At 35.6% G+C, this 20,484-nt stretch overlaps 1 protein-coding gene across 6 annotated transcripts in view; it reads right to left on the minus strand.

The window, feature by feature from the left end:
* DENND1A (DENN domain containing 1A) overlaps window positions 1-20,484 on the minus strand; it is a 191,089-nt gene that overhangs the window by 31,606 nt on the left and 138,999 nt on the right. For all 6 annotated transcript variants that reach the window (XM_084298882.1, XM_084298879.1, XM_084298881.1 and 3 more), the window contains exons 14-19: window positions 13,553-13,654; window positions 12,899-12,986; window positions 12,305-12,345; window positions 10,469-10,540; window positions 9,335-9,391; window positions 3,116-3,247 (exon numbers count right to left, since the gene is read on the minus strand). In XM_084298882.1, coding sequence (XP_084155008.1) covers window positions 3,116-3,247; window positions 9,335-9,391; window positions 10,469-10,540; window positions 12,305-12,345; window positions 12,899-12,986; window positions 13,553-13,654 — 492 coding nt within the window. The remainder of the gene's footprint in view (window positions 1-3,115; window positions 3,248-9,334; window positions 9,392-10,468; window positions 10,541-12,304; window positions 12,346-12,898; window positions 12,987-13,552; window positions 13,655-20,484) is intronic.

The raw sequence follows: 20,484 nt of genomic DNA on the forward strand, positions 1-20,484 counted from the left end.
TGACAAAGTACAGTACTTATTATCCACACAGACAAAAGATGACAAATCTAAATACACGTACTCTACCTAAAAAGTGTAAATGCATGCATGGAAGCAAAAGCTACAAATAACTGAGTTACACATTACTTGTATTAATTGTTCCACCCTCTCCTGTTGAACCCACATGTTGGTGGGCTAACAGTGCCTGTACTGCCTGGCAGCACTGGGAAAGATCCCAAGGTCAGTTTTGGCAGTGATTGAACATGCAGTAAGTATTGAGATGTTTTAAGTAAGTTTTGGTCAGGTTATAAGGCAAAAAGCAGGAAGAAAGCACGCAATAATAAGATATTCACAAAGAATGTTCCTTGTAACACTGTATCTTCTACTATAATTAACCTCAGTTTTCCCCCAAACAGACAGTAATCTTCAGTACTATATATAATAATTTGTGCATTTCTAGGGGTTTGCAAATTGTTCCCCCCTTCCTCACATTCATGAAACCCTGGTTCCCTGTATCGCTCTTGCTACTTGTTGAGTAGCTGCATAGTCTCTTATAGCCTTAATAAGAATACTTTGTTCAAATCTTTATTTTATTGTCCTAGGCTATCTGGCTAAAATCCTTCTCATAGTCAAGGAGAGCTTTTCTACAATGTCTTACCATTACAGAATCCACCGTTAAAACAATTTCATAATAAACAGCCCTCTCAAACAATGCCTGATAACCATGCACCAAGATGAGCTACAACGCTACAAAATCTCATACAGTTAGATAATTGCTGCTAAATGTTTTAGAATGATCGGCTGAAGCGCTATACATCCAAAGGCATTTCAAGATATTTTATTGGCATTTTTTGTACCCTAACAACTGCGCATACACAACTGTACTTGGAAAAGCTAGAAGCTAACTCACTATATGTTGAGAGATAATGAGTTAAAATTAAAGGTTGCTGCTGGCTTGCCAGCCCATCCCCCTTTAGCTAATCTGTCATGTAATGAAGAGAAGCACCTAGCATAGGACAGCTAGCTGCCGGCTCACTTACAGCGAGCTGATTAAGAATGTTCAACCAACAGCAGACTGCAGACCTTTCCAACGAAAATAAATAGACTGTATGCAAATGTGTTTGTCACTTTGACAGCATGTCTCAATTAAAGCATCTCGCTGCTGTTGGTAGGCTCTCTCACTGCAGTGGTATGGACGAGGCTTACTGCATTACTGATACATAGGGCTTGACCCTAATCCGCATGCATGCATTTTAAAAAAGTCTGCCTTTGCCATATACACCAGCATAATACTAGCAGACACGGAAAGCAAGTGACAATGAGAAAAAAGCCTCTTTCATCCTCTTCAGTTTATAAGAACTGTGAATGCACAAACAGCCCTTATTTCAGAGTTCTTGTGGCTTTTTAATTGTTCCCACCTACTGTATTCAGACAGAGTTAAAAGTGACACTAAAATCTCTCTCTTTAATCACTAGTTAGAAACCATCTCGCATTTAAACAGTAAATGCTGCTTTTTCCCCCTCCCAATAGTCTTAATTTATATTTCATAAACCTGAACACATTTTCCTTTTGAATGAAAGCATGATTTAATTTTCAGTTTGGCACTGGGCTATCAGGAAAAAAGAACTCAAGACATGATAAAGGGTCTAAGTGAGATAGCCCTACACTGCTAAGTTGGAAGATTTTTTGGAAACTGACATTTGTAACATAATGACAGCAATAAGCATTTAGTAAGCGAGTCTCTCACCATAGCCAGTGTGTGTTTCTTTTGACACAGAGAAAGTGACCATTAAAAAAAAATCTCTTGAATTTAAATTCACAGTTTCCACTTGATAATATATTTCAGAAATCTACCAAAATGTTTGAACCATCCTTCATAAAAATCTAAAGGCAAAACCTGAACATAGATCATAATATTATCAGATTTTTGACTGTTCTAAATGAAATGTCATGTTTTCCTGCCAGAATTAGATGGCTATGTTTCTCCAGTAGCCCCAATTCCTTTCAACTGTATTGGCACAGAAAGTAAGTGAAAAATAAATTGCTACTGCAAATATTTAATTGGAAGAGAATCTGTTAAAAAAAAAAAAAAAAAAAAGCCTCCAAGAACTTACATTTAGCACACTCGAAAAAGTTCTGAAAGAAATGAATCAAATTCTGAAACGATACAGACAACATTGCTCTGAGCAATGATTATATCTTATGCACCTCTGCCTAATACCTAAGCAGCCAGTGCAGTTATACTGACTTGTTTCTATTAATAAATACTTATCTGAAATCTGGCTTGCTTCATATTTTATAATTCCCATTCATTATACAATTGTTTTACAGTCACACTGTGTTTCCTTAGAAGAAATAAAACATTAACTTCTGTTTTCCAATCATAATACTATCAAAACAGACAAAGAGAAAGAAAGGAATGCAAATAAATTATATTATTCTTGAGTAAAGTAATACTGGCAAACTAATAGCAAACACTTTATGTTGAATTTACTGTGATTATCACGGAAAAGCACTTTCAAAATAAATAGCTCTTAAAAACACACAACTAAAACTCTCAACACTCTTTTGCAAACATGTTGAAAGAAACATTTTAAGAGTAACTAACGTGCACAACTTGGTTGTCAATACTGAAATACAGAGTACACAAGCTATTATTTGATTTTTTTCATTTTTGTTTATTACATTTAATTACCAAAGAACGTTAAAATTCTTTACTAGTTGGATGTTCCATATTGACACTAATGACCTGGCTAGGTAACAGAGAACATTTTAAATGACACATCCTCAATCCTGAGGACTACAGTACCTTGCATACTAAAAAAAAATAAAAAAACAACTGTACAATAGCTTTTTAAAATTGCTATAATAATAATGCCTTTTTCCCTGCCCACAATTAACTTGGAATTTATTTTCTTCAAAATCATCATATGAACAAAAGGAATCAGCAAGCCCCAGAAAATCAGGTTTTAGAATCCCATTTATACAGATACAACAATCATAAACCTGTAACAATATCATTCAGTTGCATAAAATAAAGAAACAAATGGCATATTTATTATTTTGACTTTTCTCTGAACTATTTCTGCTCTTTCCTGAGCCACACAATTTAAAGAAACCTAACCCCAACACATACCTGACCAAAATGTACTGTGATTGGTCTTCTGTCCTCTCTTAGTTTAGGGTCCTTCTTTTCAACCAATGGAGAAGGTGCTGTCCTTGGTAGAGACTGCTCTGGTGCTGTAGAACACCCATTCTCAGCAACATCCTGTATGGTAGCAAAAGGTGAATAGCATGGCTCAGAACATTCTCGTTTAAGGGTAGGGTGCACAATGGAGACGCTAGATAACACTGGCTAACCATTTTGACATTAGGAAATAAAAACAAAGAACAGAAAAGGAAAAATCAATAGAATAAAACATTTTGTTGTACTTTATCAAAGGTTTTGTACACAACCATTCTCTCCTCCAAATACCAATGCTGCATGCAAACAGATACATTCAATAAAATGTCTGACTTAAACATGAAAAAGCCAGGAAATATATACAGTGAACCGAACATTCCCGTTCTGAGAACAAAGTTAACAGAAACCTGGAAACAGTGCTATTCTGTTATTTTGAAAACCTAAATGAAAACAGTAATTCTACTTATGTACTTCACAGAATGATTTGTAATAGAACAATTACTTGTGGAAGTGGCAAGGAGAGATCAAACTCACAGCTTAGTTAGCTTTGTATTTCATCTTTGAGTCTGTGTATACTGAGTATGCCTTCAGGAGATTGTATAAAAACAAACTGCTGCCTAGCTGGATGCTTTTTTGTTTTGTTTTGCTTTGCTTTTGACATTACTCCTCATCTTCAGAAGTAAAGTGACCCATCAACCTAGGTTACAAGACTTGGCAAGTGTATGTATGGTATGTCTAACATAGGTTTTGAAAAAGACAAAGGCATGCAGACATAAGGAATCAGTAAAGCAGAAGAGTTTGAAAGTCAGTTGAGAAACATTCTCTAACGCAGTGGGCCCCAAACCTTAAATCTCTTTGCAACAATGTCAAGGAAATAATGCTTGGTAAATATAGAGAGAAACCTGCACACACTGTAGCTCTGCAAGACTGACCTAAGGTTGGCTGCTGACACAGACATTGCTTTGATTCACTGACCTTTGACATGCCCCCTCAAGTTTCCGTCTTGCTAAGGTACAATAATGAGACATGTAAGCTGATGGCCAATTAGAAATGGTTCCTTTGGACACAGACTGACCTAATGTGTTTAGGTCAAATGAAACAAAAAGCTGGATGGACTTTCTAAGGGGCTTTGTCTGCTCCACAGAGAAGCCAAGAGACCTTTTTAGATCCAGCTGGTAGAGCACTGGTTCACCAATATGGGCATAAGGATCGCGGGGAAATTAACAACTTCTTAAGGACAAACCAGAGAGAAAAACTTTTTCCTCCCCTCTCCCTCCACCAGCAGCACAATGCTGCCTTGTCTTTATAAAATACTACAAAGTGCACTGAATTAGTAACAGAGACCCCGAACAACTCAGTGATGAGAAACACAAGTTTCTGTCAAATTCCTACTTAAGCTCCAGAACAGCAATAGGGAAAACCAAGAAAACCAAGGGATCTGGCTTAAACTACGGCAGCAACAGAGTCTCTTCTGAAACGTAACAAAATGAAATAAAAACCTCATTTAAGTATTTCTAGACATGCATAGCCATGTTACACGTACACCAAGCTTCAGACCTGTTCTGCACATACCGAAAATTTGTCTAGCATATTGGAGGACACCTGACCTGTACTGAGCAGGCAACATTCCAAGCACCACGAAGTTTCCACTGGAGCTGTAGCCCCAACCATGGCAATAGACAGCTGGGAATCAACGGAAAGCAAAGCACCTTCCAAAACAGGCAAAATTTTAGAAAAACTTAGAAACAGATGCAAAAGTATGGGCATAAGAATAGTTGGAAAGGGAGGAGATAAAGATATAAACAGCTTAAGCCACTAAGCAAAATCCCCTAAGATGTTTAACGATCACTGCAAATCCTTGCTGCTTTTATTGCTACAGATTTGCTGTATTTCTCTGATGATATAATTGAATAAAAAAAAAGATAACCTGTTCCTAAACCGTATTTCCATGGTTTGTTATACAGTCTTTCAAAGAAACTGCAGCAGATTTCAGTCAAAAATCCTTTTACTTTTTATTTTATAAAATATGAGAATTAACTAATTTGACACCTCTTTATTTTTTCAAAATTCCAAAGAAGCAGACAAATCAACAGCACGGCTTCAGTCATCGAAGCAAAATGTGCTTCACAGAAGCTCACTTTGAATCAAATAAAAACAGAAACCTGATTTTAAATGTCCCAAATAAGGGTCCCACGTAGCTTTGCAATGATTCAATGTCAGAGTGTTTGGCAATTCTACAACCGGAAAGTAGACAACTCTCTTTCACAGCCACCTGTGACATACCTGCAGTCCACTAACAGACTTTGAATACAGGTATTCAGAAATCAGTGGGAAGTACAAGACAGAAAACCTCAAACAGGAAAGCAGGAGAAACTGATTCTGAACTTCAGTTTCAGTAAAATATCAGGGCTTGCAAATGTCTACTTGTAAGAGCAATTCTTCAGTTTGAGCACCTGAACAACCGAAGCACTACAGTGGCCCATAGCACAGGATGGCCTTAAAAAAAAGCAGTCACCATTCCTAGTACAAACAGAAAAAAAGGGTAGGCATGTGCATGCCATCTGATGGAGAGGATTTCTAGTGAGAAAGCTGCCTCATGTTTCTACGTTGCTTTTGAGAGCACTGTTAGGACTTCCACCTGAAGCCATGCTGTGTAAGTGTAGCTGTTTGGCTGGTGCTCATGAGCAGTTCTTTGTACTGCAATGCATCGTTCTGCGCAGGTATGTCCGAAGTCTGACTGCTCAGTTCTGACATGTCCCCAAAGTGGGATTTTGTATAAGCCAGCAAGACATTCCTAAACTACCCGAAGTCATATATACTATTCAAGACAACAAAAAGCATTAGTCCTATTCCTGTCGAAACAGATAGCCAAAAAAATGGAAGGTGATAAACATGTTCATTGCTCAAAAAGATTCTCCAGAAATACAAAAACCTAGTAATGCCTCAGGGTCGCTTTAATGAAAAGAAAGGATAATCTGAATATTATTAAACACAAAAAGACCTTTTGCTTGAGGAAAAAAAATATTTTATTAATTACTGGAAAAAGAGAATGACAACTACCTATCTCCACAACTAACTCCACATATAGATTGTGCTTCCCCTAACGAATGTCTGTCCAGGAATAGTTTTTGCTACCTATTTATTTTAGAGGAGGAACTTGACAGCATGAGTAAGATGTATTTATGCATATGTAGTTTAAGCTGAATATGGGTTTCATCAGCTTAAATATGCATTATTAATTTTTCTCAGAACCTTATATAGCGAAATACAAATACCATCTACTAGAAGCACGAGAAACTTATGCCAGAACCTTTAGATGGATTCCTTGGGTTATTTTATAAACCTCTAAATGAGACGTTTCTAGCTGTACTGATAATAAAGCACTGACAACAGCCCATTGATAACAGACATTAACTAGAGCCACACAGAGCTCTAGCAAGTAAAATAATGTTGAATACATTAATACCAAGTGCCCTACCATTTACACAAATTGTCTTATCCATAAGCTTTCAGTAAGTTACATTCTCCTTACTGAAAGTTGAGGACGGTACTATTCGCATTCCTCCTTCTTCCTAATTCTATGTAGTTAAGCTTCAAACAAGCCAGTAACCAAGTGACTTGACCACCATGGTCCATTTGTGAAATGGAAAAAGCAGCCTTCACAAAAGGGGAAAAAAAAAAAAAGAATGAAAGAGAGAAAGAACGACAGAAATAAAGAAAAAGAAGAAAAAGGTACTGTAACAGATAAAAAATACAGCTACCATGCTGTATCTATTAACAATTATTTGCTACCACTCATAAGAATCCTCTGAAAACTATTTCTGTTGCTTTGAAATACTGTACCACAAATGAACAAGGGATGGAAATAGAGCCCCATTCAATCTCTACTATCATATTAAAGAAGGACCTTACACACGCCACAGTGACCTCTCAACAGGTCAATCCTGCATTTCCCATTTGCAATTCAAACCCAAGACTGGAGCAGACCAAGGGCAAAATGGGCTCTTGATTATATTTAAGAGGTCATCATTGCTATGCAGAGTTGTAGGAAGCAGACCTCTAGCTTTATTGCATTTTTAAATTCTATCTTGTATAGAAGCTGCGCATATTTGGCAGTGAAAACTGTAAAAAGGATGTTTATATTTGACTTCCTTACCAATGGTCGGCATACTTTTTGTATTAATAATGGGAAATAATATTTTTAAATGCAGTGGACAGTAAGTTCAGTTTAAAAACAACCTTAGGTTATCCACGGAAGATGAAAGACTAGCACCCCAAATTTTGCAAAATTTAGTATTTAACACCACCAGAATTTCAAACACAAAACACTTGCACATGCTGCAAGTAAATACATGAAAAATACAACATTCTTAGTGAATCCTCACCAATTTTCATCTAACAGATTTATCAAATGAGCAGAATATTTAGATTAAAAAAGAATACATGAAGGTGGCCAAAACAGTTTGTTATTTTTATCACCTTAGAGCAACACCTCTTTTTAGATTTATCTTCTTATACTGCACTTAAAATGGAGAACAGAATAGGGCAGAAAAGAACAGACTTACTGAAGAAAGAGAGGTAGAGTAGTATGCATCAACTACTCACAGAAGTCTTTTAAGCTGTTGTGAAAGCATATGTTGAACAAGCATGTTTAAATATCTTATGGAGATGCCATACAGTAAAGCAGGTGAAATTTGGCCATGCTTTTGTAGATGTTATGTGTTTTTAAAAAAGAATGTTTGTTTCTTGAAGGACTAGGGAAACAAAAATAATAGAACAAAACAATGAATGAATGTTTCTCAGCCTTTTATACAAATGTCACGGAATGGCATACAATTATATTAGCGTTTAAAATACAGAAAAACAATCCGGTCATTTCACACACCACCAACTGCTTTAGAAATGAACATGAGAAGGGCAAACATTTTATTATTCATGAAGGTTACGTCCAGAAGTGAAACATGGAATAACATAAAAATTTCCACACACAAGAAAACCGTTTCATGTTTCTAATTAATATTTTCATGTTACACCCAAAATGGTCACATACAAAGCAGTAAATGTGAAAAAATGAAATATAACCAAAAACATCTGAAGCAGTCTTATCTTTCTCAAAAATCTCTAGCAATTTGCTAGAGTACTTAGTGTGAACAGTATTTGCGTTGTACATGCAGTTAACTTCATGAGTTTATAACCTGGTTACAGAACAGTCCCTTCATATTAATATTTTGTGGACATGTGTAGGCAGATTTCTATTGCTGTACTAAAACATTTGCAGTGCTGTCTTAAGATGATGGTTTAGAAATGTAGTGAAAAAATACTGAGATGGCATAGATTAAAAAAAAAACACAACTATTATGCAACAAATTGAATAAAAATTCTAAATAAGAACTTCACTTATACTAACGGATTAGCTATCTTGTTTTTCTAAAACATACTAGTAGCTCTGCTGCACAAAATAAATAGAATATATGAAATAAACCTATATCAGAATGAACAGTTCATCCATAAAATATGCATCAAAATGACCATGCTTCTGGCTTAAAAGGAGCAACAAGCATTGGGCAAAACTCTCCTCAAACACAATTCAGCATTCTTGGAATTGCACTGTTTACAAACAAAAACAGATTCAAAGAACAACAAATAATTTGAATATTTTTTGCTAAAAAAATCGGATTTGAAATGAACACCAATTCTAATTTAATTCCTTTGTGCCTAAACTTTACAGTATATGCTCATGAAATGTATAAAGCTTTTTCTCAATGAGGGAGACTATGATATTTTTCATGAGAGATTACTGTAGAAATAACGATATGCCATTTGGAAAAAAGTTCACTGCCATTACAGTAGGAAGGATCTCCCAGTTCATGTAGAGTCCCTACAATGCCCCAACACAATGGACAGGAGAGGACCACTCCAAACAGAACATGCAATTTTCTGGCTTTTGTAGGTTTAAGTCAGAACCTTAATGTATTTGAAGACAGTTTTTTTTTTTTTTTTTTTGTCTGTGAATATTTATAACAGTGTGAAAAATCCAGGACAGCTGGTAATGCATTTTGAAGTGTGCTAACAACACTGTATCAAACAGCTTCCTATTGATCACATAATGCTTTTTGTGGCTAAGTATTTCATACGTGGTGCTTATACATTTTGAATAAGAACTTCAAGTACCTTTTGCTTCAAGCGGTTTTTCACTTCTTTTATTCCCATTTTTGCATGATCTTTTGCCTGCATGAAAAATTAATTTAAGTTAAAATCCCCTTCTATTTCCAGCAGTGACAATGCTTGATTTCAGTGCATCAAGATTCACCTTCTCCAGTTACTAAAAATGGCTAGGAAAAAATTTAAACAGGATACTCAAAACATACTGAAACAAATAGAAAACTAAAATATTACTAATAAAAAATAAGCACACATTCAATTTCTCAGAAATTTTGCTTTCTCCATTTTGATGCCTGAGACATCTTTCTTTTCTTCACATTCCACACCCTCTGTCTTCCACTCTAAGTGTTTATCTTTGCTACGAGTTAACGATCAATAGTCATAGTAAGCCTGCAAAATTCCTCCTTGCAGTATTCTGGATGTCTGTTCCATTTAGTAGAGTCAATCTCATCCTACTCATCTCTCTCAGTTGAAAATGACAGGAAAAAAATGTGAATAGTTGTTCCAATGCTTTTTGTAGCATTATTTCCTAAAATTGGTCTTACAGAAATCCTCACTTGTTTCTATGTTGTTTCATCTTGCACAGCGAAGCTGACAGCCACGCATGACGATACAGAAACATACTAGCTGTTTGTTAACAGAACTGAAAACATTTTCATTTAAAGAGCAACTCTGTAAGTCAGAACCTAAATAAGCAGGTATAAGAAATCTCTAGGGAAAATTAATTGACATTTAGAAAAGACGGAACAATTTGGAAAATGAGAGGATTCCCTTATTTCGATGTAGCTGCAAGCAGAGAAACCTGAGGTAACAATGATTTCCAACTGAGTAATGATGAGATGGTAGAGCTGCTTAGTAGAGCATATAGGCACCATTTTCCAGAAATACTTCTATTTAATAAATAGAATGTTTCATCTATACTTACAAAAGAAATCACAAGTTCTCATTCTCTTTTGCATTTTAATTATGTTTAAATTTCAAAATGACTTTTCCATTTAAAATTTAAATAGAAATGAATGAATATTTTAAGTAATTTTGTGAGTCCAATAAAAATGAATTTAAGTCTTGAGTTTCATTTGGAAGGTTAAAACAGAATCATAATTAGACTCTTATCACAGCAGTAAGCCAGTACTTGATACTTACAAACTTATAGACAGTCTTCATGGCAGGGTTAGCCTTGGTCTTTACTGTATTTAAAATGGCTCCACTTCCTTTCTATAATTATAGTAACAATGGAATAAATTTTATTAAAGCTCCTTAAATCAAACAGCAGTCCATTAACACCATTCTTGACTTTAGCAAAGTGATAACCATGTTTATCAGCATAGGTAGGTATTAAAATTGTAAATTAGAAGAAAAAGAACACAATTAACAACATATTTAATCTTTCTATCTGTTTTTCCAGAGGAACTTTGGGTCTGTCTAATACAGAAGTTTTCAAATTAAAAAGCATCAGTTTCTCCTAATAACAAGAGCACTTGTCCTAGATGTCATCTCATAAGAAAGTATTCTATGACTGTTCTACTCACCCTCAAGAGTGTCCTATATATCACATTAAAATCCTAAACATATTCAAGAAAAAAGTATCCCACCAAATTAGTATCTGAGGCAGAAAATTCAGTTTCAGGAAACCCTGCACATTCAGTCTGAAAAAATAAGATCTTTTTAAAATTTTCCTTTTAACAATCCCATGGCACTATTATGAAAAGCATGCTGCCTTTCTAAGATCTAAATAGCTGATAAACGGATAAACTGAGGGAAAAATAAATATGACTACAGTCATAAAGAATTCTAGAAAAACTGAATTGCATGTGGTGAACATGATAGAAGTCATAAGGCAGCAATATGTCATACAGAATAATCTGTTAGTCTAGTTGGTGTTTTATACATCTTCCATAAAATCATTGAATGTTGCCGTGTAGTACCTTATTTGATATATAATGGAGATGGGTAAAATTGAAAGAATAAAATCTTAGAAAATTTTGTTTCCTGATTTCAGTGCAAAATTGAATTTCCAGACATCAGATGCAGAAAAAAAAAGTTTCAAGATTTACCACTTAATGTAAAAGAACAGTTAATCTTTAACAAAAGTTATGAAATGCCAAATGTAATTACATAGATTTTTATATCAACTGTCACCATTCCAATGATTTTAAAATTACTTGTCATCCTATGCATTTAATATATATAATGTATGTATATTTACCCATCTAACTATATGATGGAATTTTTCACATTCCAATTATAACGTATGGTTACTTCAAAATTATCAAGATAATATTGAACCCAGCTTCTTCTATAAGAAAAATACTTCCTTTCATAACAAGGACAAAAGGCAAATGAAATGCTGCAAAAAAACAAGTCAGTCACAAAACAAATCAACCTTTCCTACTGACTCATACCCTTAAAAGAGAAATATTTTATTTTTTGATACATCACATTGGTTTAAAAGAGACTTTTAAAATCAGGTGTCAATTATTATCTACAATAACATATTATCCTCTAGAAGTATTTCCATTTTAATTTATAGGACTAGAGCACTAAACTTAGGTAATACAAAAAAAACCAAACATCCAAATAGTGTTGCCTCCATTCAGCACTTCACACCATTTAGCTTTACAAACTGCTTATTGGTTTATTAATGGTCCCTTTTCTTTACTATTTGAAAGAAAAAAAAAAAAACACATTATTTTCTGAAAGGACAACTTACTCCTACCTGTCTTTAAGGCAGGTATATAGTGATATTAAAAAATGTGAGAATTCCTATAGTGATTTTTTTTTATCGTATTTTTTCTTCTGTTCTTTATTTCACCTGAAGAGTGCATTAGCTTCTCACGGCTAAACTCAAGTTGGTCACAGCTAAACACTGCAGGAAACAGGTTAGTCTTGTTCATGGGGATAGAGGTTAACAGCCATATAGAACTGTTCAACGGTCCAGTAAGAGTTAGAGCATCTGTTGGAAGAATATTGTGTTCTTACCCTTACTGTAGAGAGCCACTGGTGGTACAATTTGTCACTACCTAGACAGAATCACAAGAAAAAAAGTACAAAACAGACTATAATGGTACCAAACGGGAAACAAGATAGAAATTCAAAGTGCTAGCACTTAGTGGTTCTAGCAACGTGAATACTACAGATCAGAACAACAATCATTTTAATTTAAACAACAAAACCAAAAATTGATATCTATAGTTTTTCTTTTGCTTGCTGAGAGGAATTTCTATGTTTATCTGAGTTGTCTTTCAGACATTTGAGAATGCTGAGATTTTTAAGTTTGGTAAAAGAAATTTGAGGTGATCCAGGATAAAGCCAAGGTTTTTTCAGTATCCTACACTGCAGGAACTCTCTCAGTTGTACTTCAGCAAGTGGTAAAGATGAGGTTTTGTAAAGCCAAATGAACTTAATTTAAACTACAATACATTACTCAGACAAAGTTCCTTAAAGAGGAAAGAAAAAAATAACTTATGATACTTCAGCCTACAAAGGGATCATTGTTGATTGTTACACAGGTGAACAACCATAATGACCCATTATGTCATGATGTCCCACAACCAGGACAGGCTCTGAAATTACCTGCATATTCTCCGGTATTAATCTCTTCTTCAAAAACATCACTGAAGCCCTCTCCAGAGTTAAGAAGATCCAGGCGGCCATCAATGAACTACAACATCAACGTTAAAAGAGAGCTTAAACATATCGCTTAAATTTCAGAAAGATTTTATTATTCTGCATTTTCAACAGTAAGCACAATATTCTTTTCAGGAAGGAATCCCACATAGAATCAAAATACAACAAAATTTGGCAAAATGTTTACCAATTCAAAAAGGTATGCTACTTCATTAAAGAAATATGTTTGTCTATAGACGTTTTTCAGGTTTTTTGTAGCAGTAATACCACATTTAACAGTAAAATGTTTTCTGTACAAAGTTTATAGCAGATACATTGGGTCCAGCTATGCTAATACCAAAACTGAGCACAGAGATATTTGGAGGGGGAAGAATACATCTCTTAAAATACATAAAGCCTTATCACCTGAACATGAGAAAGGCCAGCAGGCAGGAATTAAGATGCTGCTGACTACATGAATTTTCCTCATTACGTGGCTGACAGATCATGGCATATAGGAACACAGTAACACATAGGAACGTAAAAACAAAAGCAACAACAACAAAAAGAAGTTGTACTGTAAAAGAATCTGCTTCTATATTAGCACAATTAAGACAGTACCTGCTTGAAGAGCTGAAGCTGAATGGCATTCTGAAGAAACTGCCTCATGACAGCAGAACGATGGGACACAAATGTTTCTTCACAAAAAGTGATGGGTTCACCCTGCAAAGTTCAGAGGATTAAGTATTGAAAAAAGCTTTGTCTGAATACATATGAACCCACTGCCCATTTTATTTACTTCCCTTCCAAAATACATAGATAAATAAAACTTATAAAGAGTTCAGTAAACTGCAGTTTATTTTCAGATTTTAACCATGTTACTGAGAAACAGGTTGAAAACTGTGGCAAATTGTGTGTTATCAATATAAAACGCATTTGGTTTCTGCAAGTTTTGCTAATACAGGTGAACCTTTCATCATCTCAGAAGGTAATTTTACTTAAGGTTCCCAAAATATGACACATGGTCACCCAAATTTTGTGTATTCTGCTCAGCTGCCTCAGACCCAGCTGGTTAACCTGCACAAACAAGTCAGTAACGTCTACTCTGTTCTCTCCACAGTTCAGGAAGATTAGACTTTCATATATCGAATTGAGTGAAATTTCCTTTTTTCACAACCTTGTTGGCAAAAGACAGAGATTGCTTTGCAGCTCTACTTTTATCTTATTTTAATGAGTTATGTTAATGCTGAAGTCTGCTGTGCATCTGCCATAAGGGCACAAATTTCCTCCACTCAACAAATACTCAGCATAACAAGGAAATATATTTACTGAATTAAAACCAAGAAAGTAGCAAAGCATAATAAAATTATACTGATGTATAATTAATATGGAGGGTTTTTCATAGCCATATAAAAATGTATTTGGATTTTTCATCTGTTGAGAGTTTAGAATCAATATTAGATAGCAAAAAAAAAAAAAAAAAAAAAAAAACAAACCAAAAACATCTTCTTTAAAAATTGTGTTATCATTTTATTTCTGAAAGCTTTTATGTATGTTAGAAATACAGCTTACCATTGTGTATGTAAAGTCCAGGTAGCAGGGCCTCTAATATGACTGCTCAAAACCCCGTGCCACAGCATTACCTGAGAGCATTGTTTTTTCCCCACGAGATTCTGAAGGAAGCCACCCTGTGGCCACCTAACTATCTTGCCGTTATAGCCAAATGGTGCAAGCACTTACATCAGTCTTTAATGCAATTTATGAGGAAAGTGAAGAAGCTATTTGGTTTCAAATAATCATACTATAATAATAATTTTTTCATGACCTATGGTGAATTGGACCACCAGAATCACCAGGATGGTGCATCATATATCTCACTCCTAATCCAGCAGTCAACAAATTGTCACAGATTGTTCTTCACAGGAGGAAAAAGATCCATCTTCATTGATTGCCTAAAAACCTGTGCACAGGTTGGGTGCTTTTCCATAAGAGGAGTCACTCTTTTAGGGCAGTTCACCTTTTCCTGGGGCCAAAGAATTTCCATGATTTTGAAAAAGAAAGGAGACTCCTTATGTGACAACTACAGCATTTGTCCCACGACCAAACACTGGAAAGAACCATGCTCTGCCAAGCAGAAGCTTCCTCTGCTCTCCTGTACATCCAAGCGCAGTGACACCAGCTTCTCCCCATTCATTTGAGCTCCGTACTGCTCCTACAAACGCGCATGTGGCAGTTGAGGGACTGCAGTATTATTAGAGTGTTAATACACTTCCTTCCCTAAAGTACTAATGATTGAGATTCTTCATTAGGTTGATTAGACCTTTTGACTTCTTAAGAGCCAAATCAGGCTCAACTGCTGCTGGATGACAGGAAGAACTTTTATCATCAAGGTCAAGCGTGAGCTTTTCAGCTTACAATGCATTAGTAACCTCCATCCTCCATGACCCCCACAAGGGTGAACACACTGTTGCTAACCCCCATCCACAGCTTCATTACAAAAAGACAAGGTGGACAATAAGACCATTTTCTTGACAGATTTAGTTAACTGCAAATTATGAAGCTAATCAGCTCTGCTTTTACTGACAAATGACATTATATGAGAGGGGACACTGAGAATCACAGGTATTTTGTGAAATCAATGGTCTTGCTCACACATAAAACAATTACAATGATGTCCTAATAAACCCATCAACTCCTAAATCTGCTATCTCCAACAATTAGAATTTAGGTCTTGATTTATAAACACTAAACGTTTATAAACATTTTTCTTCTCTCCAACTATAACTGCATAATTGAAGCAAAGCTATGGCATCGCAAATGTTTTAAATGTTTGCACAATGCGACCCAGTGAGGAAACCGATTTGATCTGCAATATTGGATACTACAAATATATATATAATATATATATCTCAAGTATATCCCAAAAATATTATATTTTTTTAAATACATACGTTCACACATTTCAAAGAAATATTATCAGCAATCTTAAAACAAGGAAAGAAACTGTAAGATTAGGATTTCAGACTCCCAGACACATTGAAAAAGTAGGTGCAAATCTCCCTTTATATGAATATTTTATATTCATATGGCATAATGAAGTTCATCAGGGCAGTGCTGCTAGCTCATGACCCCTAAAAAGCTGAAAAGTTTCAGCCCACATCTGATCTGTTGCCAGCCCTATTTTTAAATTGGAATTCTGTTACATTCTAAAATAATGCTTAAAATCTACTAAAAGCAGCAAGTGGAAAATGAAAGAAGGCTAGGACTTATTTAAGTCTGTCCGATAGTTTCATGAAACCTGCTGTTACATATTTATAAAAGCCACAAAAGCCTGATGCTGATCAACTAAGCTGTAAAAAATTTCATGAACCCCCAAACTTTCAGGAAAACCACTTTTCCTCAGAAAGCAAAACTTTCTTTCAGAAGAAGTTACAGGAACTCGTGCAGATAGCTGCTGCCAGTGAGAGAAGTACCATGTCTGAATTGTCTGATTTATCATACTGGCAGAGCAGCCAGCTATCTGGCTATGGCAATAACTCTCACAGTGAATATAAAAGACTAAAAAAACGTGGGACAGCAAAGACAGCACAGGTTAGAGAAGGACTTGGAGGAGGTGACAAAGGCAAACAAAAACGACACTTCTAGAGAGACACACAGGTGATCAGGTAAGTCATGGGCATCTTGACACTCCTGACTCTCATACAACAGAACGGACACCCAAGTGCGCATCAGGACGATGGGGCTTTAAAGACAGCATGTGACTGCTGGGGAAAATATGAACATAACGAAGACAAGGTTTAAATTAGGTCAACAGTGAGAGTCTCTTACACAAGCAACGATTTTTAAAGCTCAATTCTAAAGGTAAAAAAAAAAATAAATAAAATACTGAAGACTTTGTTTAGACAGCCCAGAAGTTATGCCTTGGAAGATACATGCAATCTCTTTTGCATTATCATGGTCAGCATGTGGTGCAGGGTAATGAATTTTGTGCTGCTGTATGCATGCCTTTAAACCATGTAGGTGCTCTTTCAAAACCTCTCTAATAAATACACAACCCATTAGAGCTGCTCTGTAAACTAGCCATGAAATGAAAAAATGTGGGTAGAATTTAAAGGTGCAGAACAAGTTGACAATCTGACAGTCTACAAGCTATAACTCTAGTGTCAGTATACTGTGCAGCCAAACCCCAAACATACAGCACGAACAATGATGTGTAGGAGATTCATGTATCACTATTACTAACTAGAGGTTGCAAATAACCACATCCTTTACTAAAATTGGTTGTGTAGCAAGTGACAAAGTAAAGCCTGTAGAGATATTCTAGGAATAATCATTCCTAATTCCATCCAGCATTATAATAAAACTAAGATACAAGAACGATGCCACTGATCTGGACATATATGTCAACATCAGATGCAACAGCAACCAGAGGCAAGCAACTGCTCTGCAGACCTTTCAAGAATTGTGATTACAATGTCAAGGAAAGATTAGCTCATCACAGCTGAAGAAGGATGATCAGTCAGCCAGCAGGATTCCATAAAGAAAATCTGAAATTGGTGACAGACACCTGATAGGACACCAGCTCATTCAGCTTGCATTTGCAACGACAAATAACCTCCCGTAACTAGGACATCCGTTCAGCATAGGAAAGCTCTTTGCATCTGCCTCAGTCATAATGGAATCAAGAAAGCACAGATCAAACACTCTGCATTAAGCAAATGGTACCAGAGCTTTATTAGCATTTCAAGATGCTGCTCAGGAACAAAGAAATCACGTGCTCAGAGATTTGACCACACTTCTTCTAAAGAAAAGTAAATTAAGAGTCTGTTCAAAAAGAGACCAGTTTACCAGGTCTGATAAATTAGGATTTCTAAGCATAATCATGAAAAGTATTTCAAAATCATGTATTTACCAATGCAGACTGTACTGTTCAAACACTTACTGTCTCATGTAAATGCCCACTTCTATCACCAGTCCAATTTGTGGCTTTTTATCATGTTCCTCACTAGAGCATGTAACCACTGGTAGAATACATCAAGAGTGAACATCTTTACTTTTTTTTTTTCTTTTCTTAATAGTATTTTCAGTATATATACTATAAATCTTATTAAAAGATCAAACAAAATGATACATTGCCCTAAATTCTCAACCCTTACAGTTGCTGGTGAATTGGAATTTCTCTCTGACAGCTGTCATTCTTCTGCATGTTATCTGGTAACTCCTGTAATAATCTGTAATAATATCACTAAAGGACAAATCAAAGGGAAATGATGACAGCAAGTCAATCAAATCACTGACACCAATCATAACACTTAATCATGTTAACAACTCCTCCAAAATGTCGTATGTCAGAACTTTCCTTTTACCTGTGCTGTGGATCATGGGTATATGCACCTACAGCAACAGCATTGCCATTACAGCAGTTTGGGAGCTTTCTTTTATAAAACAACCCTCGGCAGACAACTCAGGAGAGGCTGGGAGACAGAGAAGTTCTGCAGTGCATGAAATAACAGTGTTCTTCGCCATGCTCCTAACTTGGACTGAAGTAAATAGCCACGGAAGTGTTGTTTTTTTGTTGTTGTTGTTTTTGTTTTTTCTCCTGATTTTACTACAAAGAAGTAGAACTCACCTTGCACTAACAGAAAGAAACAAGAAAAACTTGCAGGGACATAGAGGGCTATTTTGTTTTTCTGTAATGCTTAGGTGACAAGAACACACGCCTCCTTTTGAAAAGCAGCAGTGATCTAGTTTTCACAAGTAGATTTGACCTCAAGTATTTTCAAAATTCTCACACAATTCCCTTTACAAAACTAGGTACCAACTGGAGCTCTGAGACAGCGTAGAAAAAAGCAGACTCATCAACAAATACATTCTTAGCAAAACTCAAATAAGAGTAAAGCATCTGCAGGAAGGACACAAATGTGTATCCTACAACCACTGAAGACATCATTATTATTTACCAGCAGGTTGCCAACTAGGATGAAGCACGTTTAAACATACAATTCAATTTCAAATATAAAAATATAATATGCAGATATTCAATCTTCATCAAAATCTCATTTAACACTATAATTTAGAACTCTGTGGCCAAGAGGGCTTATGTTCTTGCTAAAATTGTTACAGTATTATCATCGTGCAATGCATTATTAAGCTGTAATCAATTCTACAGCACCAAAATACCTTCAGATCCAAAAATGTTAGGTGTATTAAAATTACTATGAAACCTTTATATTATGGATACAGAATAAGATTTATTTGTATTACAATGTTGTAAGAAAAACAATTCAGATACTGATAGATGCAGCAGAAGTTCAATGACAACCCTTTATACATTACTTCAGCCCATAAATTCCAACACCATTAAGGGATCCGGCACATGTTGAACTAAAACCAATCTTAAATAAAAGATGGAACTAACAAAACGTGTCATTGGAAAAAATAAATAAATCACATAGCAACATTCCGCTTCTCCTTTTGACCCCTTTTAATTTATTAAGATACTTGGTATTTCATCTTGGATGGAGTACAATGACACAAGCTTCTATTCACAAACTATAAAACGACTTTCATGTAACAGAGCAAGCTATTTTTCTAAGTGTTTATATAGGCTTGCCTCCCCTGATTTCTGAATCCCCTCCACCAGCCTGCCATTCTCTCTCCCCAAGCAACAAATACAGCCTCATGCCTCCAGAACTCAAGCAACAAACCTGGAAGACAAAGTGCAAAGATGCCAGCAAAAAAGCATTTAGTGCTGGGGGGTGGGGAGGGGGGTGGGGGGAGAATCACCATTTCACAGATCAAGAATAGAGGCAAGAAAATAATAAGTAACTTGTATGTGGTCACAAAAGTCTCTGGCAGAGGCAGGGAAAAGAACCGAAATTTCTTTAATCCCTGTTCAGTACCTTAAATACAAGGCTATTCTTCCTCTTCCTACTTGATATTGTGTCAATGCATGAGTGTAGGTGTTGAAAGACTAACAAAAGAAAAGTAATAGTATGGTATTACGAGCTGAGAAACCTAATCTTTATCAGATACAGCAAATCTCTATGATGCTGCCTGCACCAGGAACTCTCTCTTTGTCCTGAATACGCTTTAAATTACTGGTATAATGTGTACTGTATATTGTTCCACTCTTATATTTATTCCACAAAAACCCCTGTGGCCTGCATGCGATTTTATCATTAGCTGGCAAGGTAATTTCGGGGCCTAGTTCTGCAATCACTCCATGAGCAGTACTCCCATTGAAGCTTGAAGCTAGTATGTTCTGCATGCAAAGCGGCTACCAATTCAGATTCCCTATAATAAAGAAGCCTTTTGCTATTTTAACTATTACAGAACATTAGTGACAATACAAAAAAGGAGAAAAATTACAGAGCAATTCTTTGCATGAGTTATTTTATACTATGACAAAATACAGAAGTCAGTCTACACAAAGTATTTCCCATGAGATACACGATGAGCTTTTTTTTTTCTTTGTTTCATTTACTAAAATTCAATACGATAATAGATATATCATTTAAAAGAAGAATCTCTGCAAAGATAATAAATGACTG

Source organism: Netta rufina, assembly GCF_964035555.1.
Source record: "Netta rufina genome assembly, chromosome: 20".
Lineage (NCBI taxonomy): Eukaryota > Metazoa > Chordata > Aves > Anseriformes > Anatidae > Netta > Netta rufina.